The sequence below is a fragment of the Myotis brandtii genome, unplaced genomic scaffold (assembly GCF_000412655.1).
Source record: "Myotis brandtii unplaced genomic scaffold, ASM41265v1 scaffold686, whole genome shotgun sequence".
Taxonomy (NCBI): Eukaryota; Metazoa; Chordata; class Mammalia; order Chiroptera; family Vespertilionidae; genus Myotis; species Myotis brandtii.
The window spans coordinates 3,092,894-3,106,530 of NW_005370683.1; the positions used below are offsets into that span (position 1 = coordinate 3,092,894).

The following is a 13,637-nucleotide window of genomic DNA, read 5'->3' on the forward strand; positions in this document are numbered from 1 at the left end:
TGCAATGAGGTACCCTGGATTGGATCTTAGAATAGAAAAGACACATTAGTAGCAAAACTAGAAATCTAAATAAAGTGTACAGTTTGGTTGATGGTATAACAGCATTATTAGCTTCTCAGTTTCAATGCACATAATGCTGTGGAAGATACTAACAACAGGGAAAGCTGGGAGAAGGGTCTAAGGACCTCTAACACCTCCAACTCTTCTGTCAATCTAAAATGACTTTAAAATAAAAAGCTTAAGAAAAAAATTCCTTTCACACCACCATCCCTTCCCACATGCCCCACAGGTAACCACTGTTAACTTAGTGCATATCTGGCCGTACCGTGCCTGGATGTATACAAACAAGTGTACAGTCTTGGTTTTCCCCCCCTTTCCCTCCCAGGAATGAGATCATCTGCTCCACTCCTCTTGCCACTTGTATTTCCCTCCCATCCATCAAGAGCCTCCCACTTATCGATGCACAGACACCTGGGCCCGCTCTTTATTTTGCTTAGATGTGAACAGTGGAATATTGGCCGACTGGGAGCTTATTTTTCCCAGTGTTAAGGGGTGAACTTTTTTACCTCGTCACATGCCGAGCACCGTGGTTTGAGCAGTTCAGCATGGTGCCTGCCACAGTGAATTTTTCCGTCCTGATAAAAATAGATGAGGTCCACCAGCAGCTCGTTACACGTGAAGCAGACAAAACAGGACGGGTGCCAGCACACTCCGGGGCCCGCCCGAGAGGCGAACACGGCAATCTCGCCTCCGTTGATCTTCAACCCGCACTGAAAGAAAGAACGATCCTCCTGCGATGACGGGATTCTCAGCCTCTCCACTTGCCACTAAATCCCAAATTTGTCAGGAAAGCTTTTTATTTTTCTCCCCCCCTGCGAGTGATTAAGTAGCTCCTTAATGCTGGATTATGTGCGATTCTCAGCTGAAATGAGCAGGCCTCCCAGACTTCCCCACTAGGCTGTTCCTAAGAAGGACAGAAAGAACGATCCTCCTGTGATGACGGGATTCTCAGCCTCTCCACTTGCCACTAAATCCCAAATTTGTCAGGAAAGCTTTTTATTTTTCTCCCCCCCTGCGAGTGATTAAGTAGCTCCTTAATGCTGGATTATGTGCGATTCTCAGCTGAAATGAGCAGGCCTCCCAGACTTCCCCACTAGGCTGTTCCTAAGAAGGGTTTCGGCCGGCTCACATTAAAGTTGGTTGGTTTTCCTGAGCCAGCCTCCTGCTGGATGCGTTTCTGATGCTGAGTGGCCGGTAAGGATCTGAAGGTCTTCATTATGTCTGCCTTTGGTGAACACTAGGTGTACCCTAGCACCTCCCAACCTGCCGGGACCCTAGGGGGAGCAGGCGGTCACCCGATGTTTGCCTAAGGGCAGACCGACTCCCCGTCATACAAGGCAGTGTAGCCAGTTATAAACATGAATCCCCATTTGATTAAGAGCTAGGCTGCCTGTCTTTGGCTTGGTTTTTGGAGGCCTTTGGGGCCCACACGTGTGCTGGCCCTGTCACCCTCCCACCCCCAGCTCACTCCATCCACATCACCACCACAGGCCGCTCACTCTAGAAAGGGCTACCTGCTCGCACACGGCGTGCATCACGGCTCTGGACAGAAGTTTGATGGTGCCTCTTCCCAGTGCTTCCTTCTTCCGCTGAGCACTGAACACTTGCAGTTCTTTCTTCTCCTCTTCGCTCAGAGACTGGCAGTACCGCACCTTCGCGGAAGGAACACAGAAGCACCACACTGGAGCGCGTCCCCCTCACCCGTTCTCCATTTCCAGAAACGAAGGGCTCACTTAATGGCCTGGCCCCGTGCATCGCCAGTTTAGAAATAACACCTGACCTTTCATTGACTCAAAACCTTACAGCCTCTAACAAAAGGGAAAAGCAATGTAAAAGAACACTCTTTTCTTAAAATATGAAATGTTTAATTTCAACTCTTGTCAGCAGAGACTCTAAAACAATGTAACATATTAACCTTTCTACAAAAGGTTTAAACTTAATTGCCACGTTTGCTCTCCCTTCTGCAGACACTCAAGTCAACTCCCAGGCCTGAACTACCGTGAGGCATTGAGCCTGGATGAAGGGGCGGGGCGATCTCAGGCACCTGCAGGCCCCTGGGCATCGGTGGGTGGCTGCAAACACTATAAAAACCAACTTGTGTTGACTGCACTGACACCCTTTTCTCTCTGAAAGAATGGAAAGCTGTATTCTCCGGCCACATTTTAACTGAAGAAAGGCAAGAGATGGGAGGAGCTGGGGTTTATGATGGACATCTCAATGCTTCGTGTTTATTTTCTTAGCCTTCTTCCTGTTATTTTACCTCATTATCATGTGGTGGCAACTGGTACAAAAGCTGTTTAATTCGATGTTTCTCTCCAGGGCTGTTAACATATGGAACCTTTTCCTCTGGTAAGCAAGCAAAATAGAGCTGGATCTGAGGAAGAGAGGGAGAGAATGACATAGAGAAGGTGAGCGTCTTAGCTCACTCCATCTTAAAAAGTTACTTGTCCCTGCAGGGGCAAGGTTTGGCCTCTGGTGCTAATGAGAAGACCAGCTGAGCCAACTCGCACCCAGCTGCTAACTCCTCTTCAGGAATGTAATTTGCAGTGACAATTAGGGCCATCATAAATTACACGCCATAAAATATGCACATTTAATGCCACAATTCCCCAGGGTCAGCGAGAGTCCTGGGTGAATGCTACAAATGGCCACACAGGCTGCGTGACACTGTCCCAAACCCCGCCAGCACACAAGCACACTGAATTTGATCTCTGAATTTTACATGTTACAAAGACAAAAAGCTGTTTTGTTACCCTCTGTAAACTCTCCTTATCGGGTTCTCTCCAAGCATCGGCTTTCTTTGCTTCCATGGGTGTTATTTTCTAAATACCGGAGTCAATTTCCCCAAAGACACTGGAGGGGAGCCATACTGAGCTAGACCTGGTTCATTTGGAAAGGAGAACTCCATTTTTTTCTGTTTTATTTAAAGGAGCATCCCTTCATGAGTACTACAGTGCTGAGAAAGAAGGGATTCAAGAAAGAAAGACAGGAGATTGGGGAATTGGGGGCCTGCCCTGCTTCAATACCTTAGTATCTCACAAAACCTACCCACCCTAAGCTTCTAGAAGGGGTTCTTTTTTTGTTTTGTTTTTTATTTTTTTATTTTATTTATTTTTTATTTATTTTTTAAAAATATATTTTATTGATTTTTTACAGAGAGGAAGGGAGAGGGATAGAGAGTTAGAAACATCGAGACCTTTCAGTCCGCAGGCCGACGCTCTATCCACTGAGCTAAACCGGTTTCGGCTGTTTTGTTTTTTAATATATTTCTTTATTGATTTCAGAGAGGAAGGGAGAGAGATAGAAACATCAATGGTGAGAGAGAATCATTGCTCAGCTGCCTCCTGCACATCCCCTACTGGGGATCGAGCCCACAACCCAGGCATATGCCTTTGGTCGGAACCTGGGACCCTTCAGTCCGCAGGCTGACGCTCTAGGCCCTCGAAGAATGAGGAGCCCCTATTCTCAAGAGAGTTTCCTCCATACAGGAAACAGCCATAACTCAAGCAACTGCACACCCAGTCGGCACCTTTTATTTCAAACTATGCCTCAGCCCACATAATATTTATCACCTGCAATTTTTAACAAGTTCATCATTATAAGGACATTGGGAAAATAAAAATAGGCATACAGAATGTTCTCGTCTTCCTTAAAATAACAATCCAGACAAAGCCCCAAATTAGCTCTTCGATATTAGTGTTCCATCCACACTGAGTGGTGACAGATTCTTTTATGTGCAAGGTTATCAAAGGTCAACGCAATGACACTTCAGATGGTTTCTCCCAGCTCTGCATTTCCTCTCTTCCAAAGCAAAAGCTCTGCTGAGAGCTGGCGTGGAAACTTGCCTCTTTTATTACCTTTTTGTTGCTACTGAAGTTTTTCAAAAGGTTAAATTCCTCTCATTCTCTGCAAAGGGATTCATCAGAAACCCACATAACAAACGAATGTGCAGTGCTCTGGATTCCGATCATCAGAGCATCCTCCTAGGGCTTCTGGACCCAAGAGCCCAAGAGGAATAGAAAACTTTCATTGAGAAACAAAGTATAACCTTGAAAAGCAAAACTGTAAAACCATCCAAAGGAGAGAGAGGACTGAGGAGAGTATAGCGTGTCAGTGTGGCAGTGATGTTCTATACATTGCTAAAAATTCTTTAAAAATCTTAACTCATTAAAAAACACAACATGGGACCACGGGACGACCAGGTTCCCACCTGCTCTGGTCGAAGTCCGGGGGGCACCCAGGCATACTCCTCCAGCGCACAGCCAGAGTCATCATCTGACGTGGAACTTCGCTGGCACCCAAAGGCGAGTTTGCTCATTTTGGGCTCCATCTCCAAAGGCATAGCAACGTTCAAAGGCTGGTTTTCTCAGTCACAGGACATCAAACAATGGCTGCTGTGGACAATATAAGAAAAAGCAAATTGAAAACCTGCAGGCATGGCTCTTATTGGATGCTTGTTTACATATAGCTGGGCTCTCAGAAAACACCCAATTTACTAGTTCACCGCCCCCAGCCCCCAGCCCCCAGGCCCACTGACACTTAAAATCAGGGCTCCATAATGCAGAAATAGCCCCCTCCCAGCTCCGCATTTCAGAAGATGCCACCAAAATTAGTTTAGTCCCAGTGGTCCTTCGAAGGTGCGTCTCCACACAACTATTCATTGGAAAGGTTTAGGAAAATTGCCTTGCCTGACACATCAGATTAAACTTCCCACAAATAACATCCCTGTGAAGTCCCATGAGTTGAAAAAAGAAGTGTGGGGACTGCCTCTTCCCACCTTGCCCACTACGTGCCATGAAAAATGGCTCCAGACCCCACTCCACTCCCCACATTTCCTCATCGATTTTCCCCACCCAGGCACTGCTGCCTGTGGCATGGGTCCACTGGGCCAAATTGCTTAGGTTTCAGGTTTCTAATAAAGTTTTGAGAGACACTAAGTGTACTCATTGGGTAGAAATAGCACAGTTAAATCCTTATATAGCATGTTAAATCTGCAAGCCTTTACTATCTATGGGCTGAAGTCAGCCAGACATTCATTAATGAGTTCCTTCAACAAAAAATAATTGAATCCAAGCGCGAGGTTAAAATAAAACCCAGTGTGCTGACTATTAGTGTTGAGCTGCATTATTAGCAGGCATCCACTGAAACCTTATGCAGCACCTACTATGTGTGACATGCTATCAGCCTGCTATTGGGCAAGTAGGATGGAGGTCCAGGTCTGAAGGAAGTCCCCTCAGATAAAGGGCTATAAAGGTGTCTCCGTGACAGTCCCTGCCTACATCCCAGGGAACTCTGTCATCACCATGTATGTTCCTTATAAGTTTTTTTTCCTGATTTAAAAAAATCATCCCTCATCCCAAGGCCCCAAGAAGACACAAAGATACAAGATTTTCAGAATCAGACGAAGCTTTTTATAACTGCCCCTTTCCCTCTATAAAAAAAATTAGATAATTAGCCCAACCCAAGTTTAGAGAAAACAAGGCTCAAGGAAGTTAAGTTTAGCCCAAGGTCACACAGCTAAAATAAAAGCCAGAGTCTAGACCAGTGGTTTTCAACCTTGGCTGCACATCAGAATCACCTGGGAATCTTTTTAAAATCCTGATTTCTGGGCCTCATCCTCTGGAAATTGTTTCTTTGTTATGGGGTGATGCCACAACATTAGTAACAAAGAAACAGAATTTCCGGAGGATGAGGCCCAGAAATCAGGATTTTAAAAAGATTCCCAGGTGATTCTAATGTGCAGCCAATGTTGAGAACCACTACTATGTACCTGCTATATCAGACGTCCAAAAATTATTCTGCCTTAAAAAATTCCCTTGTTTGCTTAAACAGGTAGGAAAAACCCCAACACTTCCAGACTGAAACTGAGTCATTTATCAGTGATTATCTCAACGCAACTCTAAATACTTAGAAAAGGTTACCTACTAAAACCTATGATTATGAAAACGTACGGTTTTTCAAAGGACACAAATGGAAGGCCAAACACCCAATGGCTGTGATCTTTCCCAGCAGCAGGAGCAAAGCCACACAGTAGATATTATTCCAACTAATAAATTTAACTTTCATTCACCCTGAACAAAAAGTAAAGATGACCTCATTTCCTACACCACCACTGGGAGGTTATGACCTCTTAAACAGCCATCATTTCACACAGGTGCAACTCATTCATGTCTTAGGAAAGGCTTTCTAAACACGGGGGCGTTGCACTTACTCCTCAATAAAAAAGAATGTGTTAATGACAGAACATTTCTTGGATTTAGTCTTTTGCTTTCGTTTAAAAACACACCACACACACACACCACTAACAAACAAAAGCTTCCATATGTCCCAAACTAGAGGTTAAGAATTTAATTAGTAACTCAAACACCTCCCCAGGAGAAGGGGTATCTGCAATGCAATTTCACCTGAATCATGAAATATACCTATTTGTCTCTTGACACATCTGGCGTAGGAGGAAGACACTAAGGGATCTACTCTGCACAAACTTACAAAGAACATAAATATTAAATAAAACCTAAAAATTAAGTGTCATGATCTTATAAGACAAGAGAAAACACCACAAATGAAGATAAACCATGGATTTTCTAAGGTAACACAAAGGTGCAGATTGCCAAGGATCTGAGTTCCTTTGAGGGCTGTGTTCCTTGATTAGCCTTTTGTGGAGAAGGTACATAAATGTCTATCCTAATCAAGGTAAATCAACTTCCGCACTGAAGGCCACAACCCCCCACCTCCCCATCATCTGGATGTGCCGCACATCTCAGGCCTCCAACTCGCACACACCCTCCCAGCCTTTCCACAACCCACACCGAGCACTGGAGAGACCAACTGAAGGGACCTGAGTGACAGTCATTGTATCACAGGCACGGCTTTTGGTTTCATTTGTTGGCGCTCTGACAGCTAACACAGTTCTCTCGGCCTCGCCTGTTAGTGTTATGGCATTTAATCGCCACATCAAGCAACCCAATCAGGGTGTATCTTGTTAACAGAGGAGGAGCCGGCCTCAGAGTGATTTGCCACAGGTCAGCTGTCCAAGGTCAGTAAGGTCATTGGCAGCACCCTTAGAACCCGGCCTGTGATCTCAAAGCCCTCAGCCCCACTCTGCCTCCCGAAGGTGGAGCTGTTGCCCCAGCTCCCTTTCCTTTGGTGAACCAGCCAGGCGACTGCACTGCAGGCACCCAAAAGGACATCACTGGATGGGAGACCGTCCACGCTGCCCAGAGAGGGACTTCGAGGAGAAGATAGTTAAAAGGATTATCAAAATTCAATGGCCTCATGAATTGTTGCTTCAGAGTTGATTATTTGGAGAAAGCCTCTTTCTTTTTCCTTTGTGTCAGCAGATAATTACACAAAATAACAAATCACTACATTTATTAGAAAGTTCTCAGAGCTGACCAAAAAATAAACATTAGAAAAATAAAAGGCCCAGCTGGCGTGACTCAATGGTTGAGCGTCGACCTATGAGCCAGGAAGTCACAGTTCAATTCCTAGTCAGGGCACATGCCTGGGCTGCGGGAGCGTGCAGGAGGCAGCCGATCAATGATTCTCTCTCATCATTGATGTTCCTATCTCTCTCTCCCTCTTATTTATTCTGAAATCAATAAAAATATTTTTTAAAAATTTAAAAAATAAAAGTTATATAGCATGACCTCCACCTACCAGGTTGAGGTAAGAGATGCTTTACCACTGGCTACTGTTTTTCTTTACTAACAAAAAAACTTGATTTTGGATTCTTACTTTTTTTCTTTTTTAAAATGGCCTGTACTGGTCAGCAGACCCAGAATATATTCTTAAGCCTATCACTGTCTCCTAGCACATCATACAACTGCAGTTGACTGCTGAGCATGTTCTTGCCCTTGCGAAAGATTAAAATAATAAAAATATCTCACAAATATCCCTTACGTAGGCATGTATATGACTATATGGTATTTGCTCTTCCTAATGACACGTAAACGTGACTGTTTGGTCTGCCAAAATACCTCCTTTTAGGCTACACATGAAACCATGCGTGAATTAAATCTGATAGAAAAATTCCATTAATTTCATTTCCAGGTGTTGGCTCTTAAGGTTAATCATGTGAAAGAGGGACACAAATCAGGCTTACAAATGAGGTTATGATAGAGCAGTGGTTCTCAACGTTGGCTGCACATTAGAATCACCTGGGAATCTTTTTAAAATCCTGATTTCTGGGCCTCATCCTCCGGAAATTTTGTTTCTTTGTTACTAATGTTGTGGCCCCACCCCAAAACAAAAAAACAGAATTTCCGAAGGATGGGGCCCAGAAATCAGGATTTTAAAAAGATTCCCAGGTGATTCTAATGTGCAGCCAACGTTGAGAACCACTGTGATAGAGGGTGAAATTTTTTTCAAGTTGTTTGGTGTGGGGTTTTTTTGTTTTGTTTTGATTTTTCAGAACCACTTAGATGTTCCTTTATTTATTTTGTATTTTACTTTTGTAAATAATTTTTATTTTGATGTAATTTCAAACTTCAGAAGAGTTGCAAGAAGAGTAAGAAACTCCCTTACAGCATTTGCCCGGACTCATCAACTGCTTACATTTTGCTTCATTTGCTTTATCATCCTCTTCCTGCTCCTCTTTCTCACATTCACCACACACCATTTGAAAGTCTGTATTTTTCATATTCTCTTACCAAACCATAGTTCAATTAAACATAACTGTTTAGAAAATGTTCATTTAAAAAACAAACAATGTGCAAGAATTCATGTTAGATGCTGGAGATAAATAGAATAAAAAGCCCAAATAGTTCAAACCATCGGTATTCTGTGATTATGGGGAGGCAGGTTTATTATCCTGGTCTTGAAATGCTGTAATAAGCTGAATGAACTTAATCACACATGAATGACAACTACGCAGTAAGCCATTCTGTACTAGGTCTGACTCTGTTAAGGAAATGAATCAGTAGGGGCCCCATCTCTCCACCATCTCTTTATAACTCTGGCTGTAAATAAGCCTCATAATGCAGAGAGAAGTAAACGTTTTCAGGGTTGCGTTTGTTCATGTCCCAGAGTCTGACCATTAAGGAAATGTGAACGGAAGCAACACCTTTAAGAACGAACACCACCATCAAAGATGGCACTGAAGTCAAGCACAACGAGCAGGTAATTGAATTAAATTCGAGCAGGTTATGATATTTGCAGATTTTATTTTCAAGAGGAGACTAAAAGCCAACTACAGGAGTCAAGGAGAGAAATGATGACAAACAGAAGAGCAAGACGTGGACACAAGGGTGGGGAGAAAGAAGCCCAAGGTTGGGTAGAGAGAGATAAGAAAGACAAGGGTTATCATGGGAGTAACTTCATGCCAGTCAGACAACACAAAATGGAACCATATCCCTCCTTTGTCCTTTTTCTCCCTTCCCCCTTCAGAATCATTAAATAGCTACTTCTTTCCATTTAAAAAGACCCAAAGATAAACAGCTCTCAGATGTATGACTTCTCCATCATCATAATTGTCGAGAGCACATGTGATCCAAGGAAGGAGCAATCCTTAGGGAATGGAATCTGGAGCTCTCAGCATTCAGTGGACGCAGCCCTGAAGTCTTCATGCCTTTGACAAGCCACCAAACATCTTGGGGCTTGGTTCTTAAAAATGGCATCTATTTTCTAAGGATATGAAAGTTTTAAAGAAGAAAAAGTTATATGAATATAAAGAATTAAAGTTACTATTGATGTGCACCAACTGGCATTGTTACTTTCCCTGTGACTACATAGGTTTCCTTGAAGCTAACCAGCGACATCTGGAATAAGAGCAACATGTTAATAAAATTTAAAAAAAGGACTGAATGTTGACATGTGAACATGCGAGTTTCATCATGTTTTTTTAGTTTGGGAAGGCTCTAGCTTCCTGTGGAGCAAACAATTTTGCCAAACTATTGACCACCTTTCCCAGCTGCCTTGGACTCAGATCCTAACCCATCCCTACATAAAATTTCTAACACGATACACACAGTGCATGTGCAAGCACATGCACGTGTACACATGTGCACACACACACGTGCGTGCGCACACACAGCATGTATAATGGTCTACAGAGCATGGCAGGGTCTTTCCAGCTGTGTTACGGAGAGCAACAATTGTAAGGACCCAGTATATGCCTGGCTGTGAGGTAGTGCTTGTTACCCCAATTAGAGTACAGCTTCATTCTCCAACACGGTGATGTAAGGAGAGGTTTCTCATGAAATTTACTGCTAGATGCATTCACTCCATTTACTCATTCATCCTTACCTTTAAAGACCGTTATTGAATGGTTCTGGGAAAAATCAGAAAGAAGGCAACTGACATTTATTCCAAAAAAAGCCAGAACTGAAAAAAAAAGCGCTGAGAATGCTTCCAAATTCCATTATACATTCTCTTGCTTTCTTTAATGATGGTTATATGTGTAAATTCTACATGATTTAGTCTTTGGCTGATCATCTTTCCACTTTGAGTAAAAAATGAACAGCAGAAAAACACTGGCTTCAGGATTCAAGACACAGGAATTCTAATCCAGCCATCCCAGCTGGGTGTGACCTGAGAACCTGGTTCCTCAACTAGAATATAGGGCCGGTTCCAGGGCTACCTCACAACGTAGAGCTGATGGCCAGGAGTGCATGGCACCGTGGCTAAGACGGTAGACAAGTTTTTTCTCTCCCTGTTCTCACGACGTCTGGATTCCTGCTACTTGAGTTTCTTCTTAAGTAAGTAACCTTTTCCTTTTGCCCACAACCAACAACCTCCAAATCTTTTAAAATTTGTTGCTTTCAATATGCTGTAAATTAGGCAACTATGCCTTTGAAAAAAATTGTCTAAAAGTATATAGAATAATTATGTTGTGGACAAGGGCTTGGGCATTCCTCCCATAAGCACAGTAACCACTGGTTAAATAAGATAACATACAGGACATGAAGGTGTTATTCGAATTAAAAATTAGCTTTATTATTTTGCAATGCTATTTTGGTATTTGGAGTCCATTTATTTTCTAATGAGCTGTATGCTGCATCCAGAGTAGCTAAGGATTGTTCTTTTGATTGACCTTGACATATATATTTAAACCTTTATTATTTTCCCCTGAAGCTTAATAAGTCAGCACAGTATATGAAGGTCCAGAGGCAGTAAACAGTGGGCAGTTTCACTGGAAGACAGATTCTTCCAAAGAAGCAACAATGGATGGCAGTGGTAGCACCGAGTGAACTTTCAAGTAGTAGATGTCAGGCAGAAGACTTTGCACTTAACCCGCTAGGCCAGTGGTTCTCAACCTTCTGGCCCTTTAAATACAGTTCCTCATGTTGTGACCCAACCATAAAATTATTTTCGTTGATACTTTATAAGTGTAATGTTGCTACTGTTATGAATCGTAATGTAAATATCTGATATGCAGGATGGTCTTAGGCAACCCCTGTGAAAGGGTCGTTCGACCGCCAGAGGGGTCGCGACCCACAGGTTGAGAACCGCTGCTCTAGGCACTGGGAGAGGACAAAAAGGTTATGAGTAGGAGGGTGCCATTCCTGGTCGTAAGGAAAATTAATAGGATAGAGATGGTCAGGAAAGAGAAAGGGAACCTGGGAGGGACCTATTAGCCCATTATCACCAAGAGAGCCTAAGCATGTTGGCTTCGGGAAAGAAGGTAAAAGGACAGAGAGAAACTGGGTCAAACAGTTCTGAGTCTTACCTGATTGAAACATCTGTCATGCACCAACATGGAAACTACATAGGCAAGTCAGACGGAGAGTGAGGGTCTGAGGGAGTTGAGGAGAATGAATTCAATCAGACACATACCGAGGTGGTAACTGTACATCAGTTCTAGTATGGTCCCTATAACATCATTCATCATTTTCTTGGACCAAGTCACCAAATCAAATCAGAAGCAGGTGAACAGAAAACAAAATAATTTTCAGTGGCTGCCAATGTAAATGAAGTCTACGGTCACACCCCCAATTACAAATACTTTCCCCAGTGTAATCCCACTCTAGTTCCTATGTGAAGACTACCCTGGTATGGTAAGATCCTTATGAATAAGTATTTCTCATGTGAACATGCCCAGGGGAGTTAGAAATCCTTTGATCACCAAAAACCAGAACAGATACTGATTTGTCAAGTCAGTGGGCTAACATTCCCCAGGTGTCCCTGCTGCTAAGTGCCATCCAGTGGACCACAAACTACTTAACAGCTTCTTTGTTAAACTGCTTGTTAACAAGAAGGTGCAGGTCACACATACCCAAGTCAAGTTACTCTACTTCTTCTAGGCTAAACATGCAGGAGAATTAAATTTAACTACAGGCTCATTTGGTAGCAGGGAAACTTGTAACACTTCCATTCTTCTCAGTACACAAAATATAACCCTTATGGATGCACATGTCTCCTTGTTTATGATGTCCTTAACTTATAAAAATAAAAATAAAAAAGCCTGAGACCTATAAAAGGCATAGGCTAGCAAAATGACTACAATGATCTCTTTAAAATTTTCACATACCCAAAGAGCATTCAATGCCTATGGCCTGCTAAAGACCAAAGTCACTACTAAACAGAGCATAACCCAATTTTACTTACGCTGAAATGAACTGAAAAGATAACTTGAATAAAGGGTAAATATATTTTGTATAAAAAATAAAAGTAAAAACATAACGAAGGTATCTGAAGATCCCGCTTATGAACCATCCCTTTACTAACACTACTTCGTACTAGCAATCAGTGGCACGAGGCCATGTGTCCTTTGGCATTTTCTGTATTTTCCAGGTAAACGTCCATCCAACTGGTACACTTTCCCAACAACTGAGTGGCCTGTCATGCAGCATCCATTTGCCAAGAAGCTATCCATTTTTCCAAGAGGAAATGTGGGCCCTGCAGGGTGTCCAAGCACCCTAATTCCATGCACAAACACATTCCACGACAGTAAGACAGATTGCTGAACAAAAGGAGGAAACACGATGACAAAGCGTGGTCCCCTGCCAGAGCGACGCTTTTGGGGTCAGGTTATTTGGCTGTAAACCGGCCTATCAAGACCAAACCCCCAACGCATGCCGTGGTGTGAGGTGCACCACGCCAGGCACGGTTCCAATGGGCTCATTATGTTTTCCGTAACGGGGAGGGGGACGCAGGTCTTTTCTTAAAACCGTGTTCCAGTCAGTCTCCTATTGATTTTCTGAATTTCTATTTTCAACCGCGGCCCAAGGAAACGGCAGCCAGACTCGACTCCAATGTACACAGAGACTCGGGTTTCACCCTGTCACCTGTTGGCTTCTGAACAACACTCCTCTTTGTGAAACGCACAGCACTCATTTGAAACAAGTTTCCAGAGAAAACACTTCAAGAAAGTGTTTGAGAAGTCACAAGACTCGAGTTGTAAAAACAAATTCCACACATAGCCTGGTGTATACTGACAGAGATGAATGTGGAAACCCGAGCTTTTGAAAAAAAAGCGGGTCAGGAGGGGAGCCGGGGGAGAAAGGATGCCACCCTTCTTCGGGGAAAATTCAGCGGCGGCTGTCGAGGATCCGCTGGGTCCACCCCACGCCCGCGTCGGAAGAGACACTTTGGAGCAGGCTTCGGCGCCCCCTGCGCCCCGCGATCCCGACCCTCCG

The 13,637-nt window shown here is 43.4% G+C and overlaps 1 protein-coding gene across 2 annotated transcripts in view; it reads right to left on the bottom strand.

Moving 5' to 3' along the window:
- Nucleotides 1-13,637, bottom strand: part of PRICKLE1 (prickle homolog 1) — a 23,301-nt gene that overhangs the window by 8,291 nt on the left and 1,373 nt on the right. For both annotated transcript variants that reach the window (XM_005881697.2, XM_005881698.2), the window contains exons 2-5: nt 4,271-4,454; nt 2,321-2,434; nt 1,575-1,712; nt 567-770 (exon numbers count right to left, since the gene is read on the bottom strand). In XM_005881697.2, the coding sequence (XP_005881759.1) occupies nt 567-770; nt 1,575-1,712; nt 2,321-2,434; nt 4,271-4,402 (588 nt within the window). In that variant the 5' untranslated portion in view covers nt 4,403-4,454. The remainder of the gene's footprint in view (nt 1-566; nt 771-1,574; nt 1,713-2,320; nt 2,435-4,270; nt 4,455-13,637) is intronic.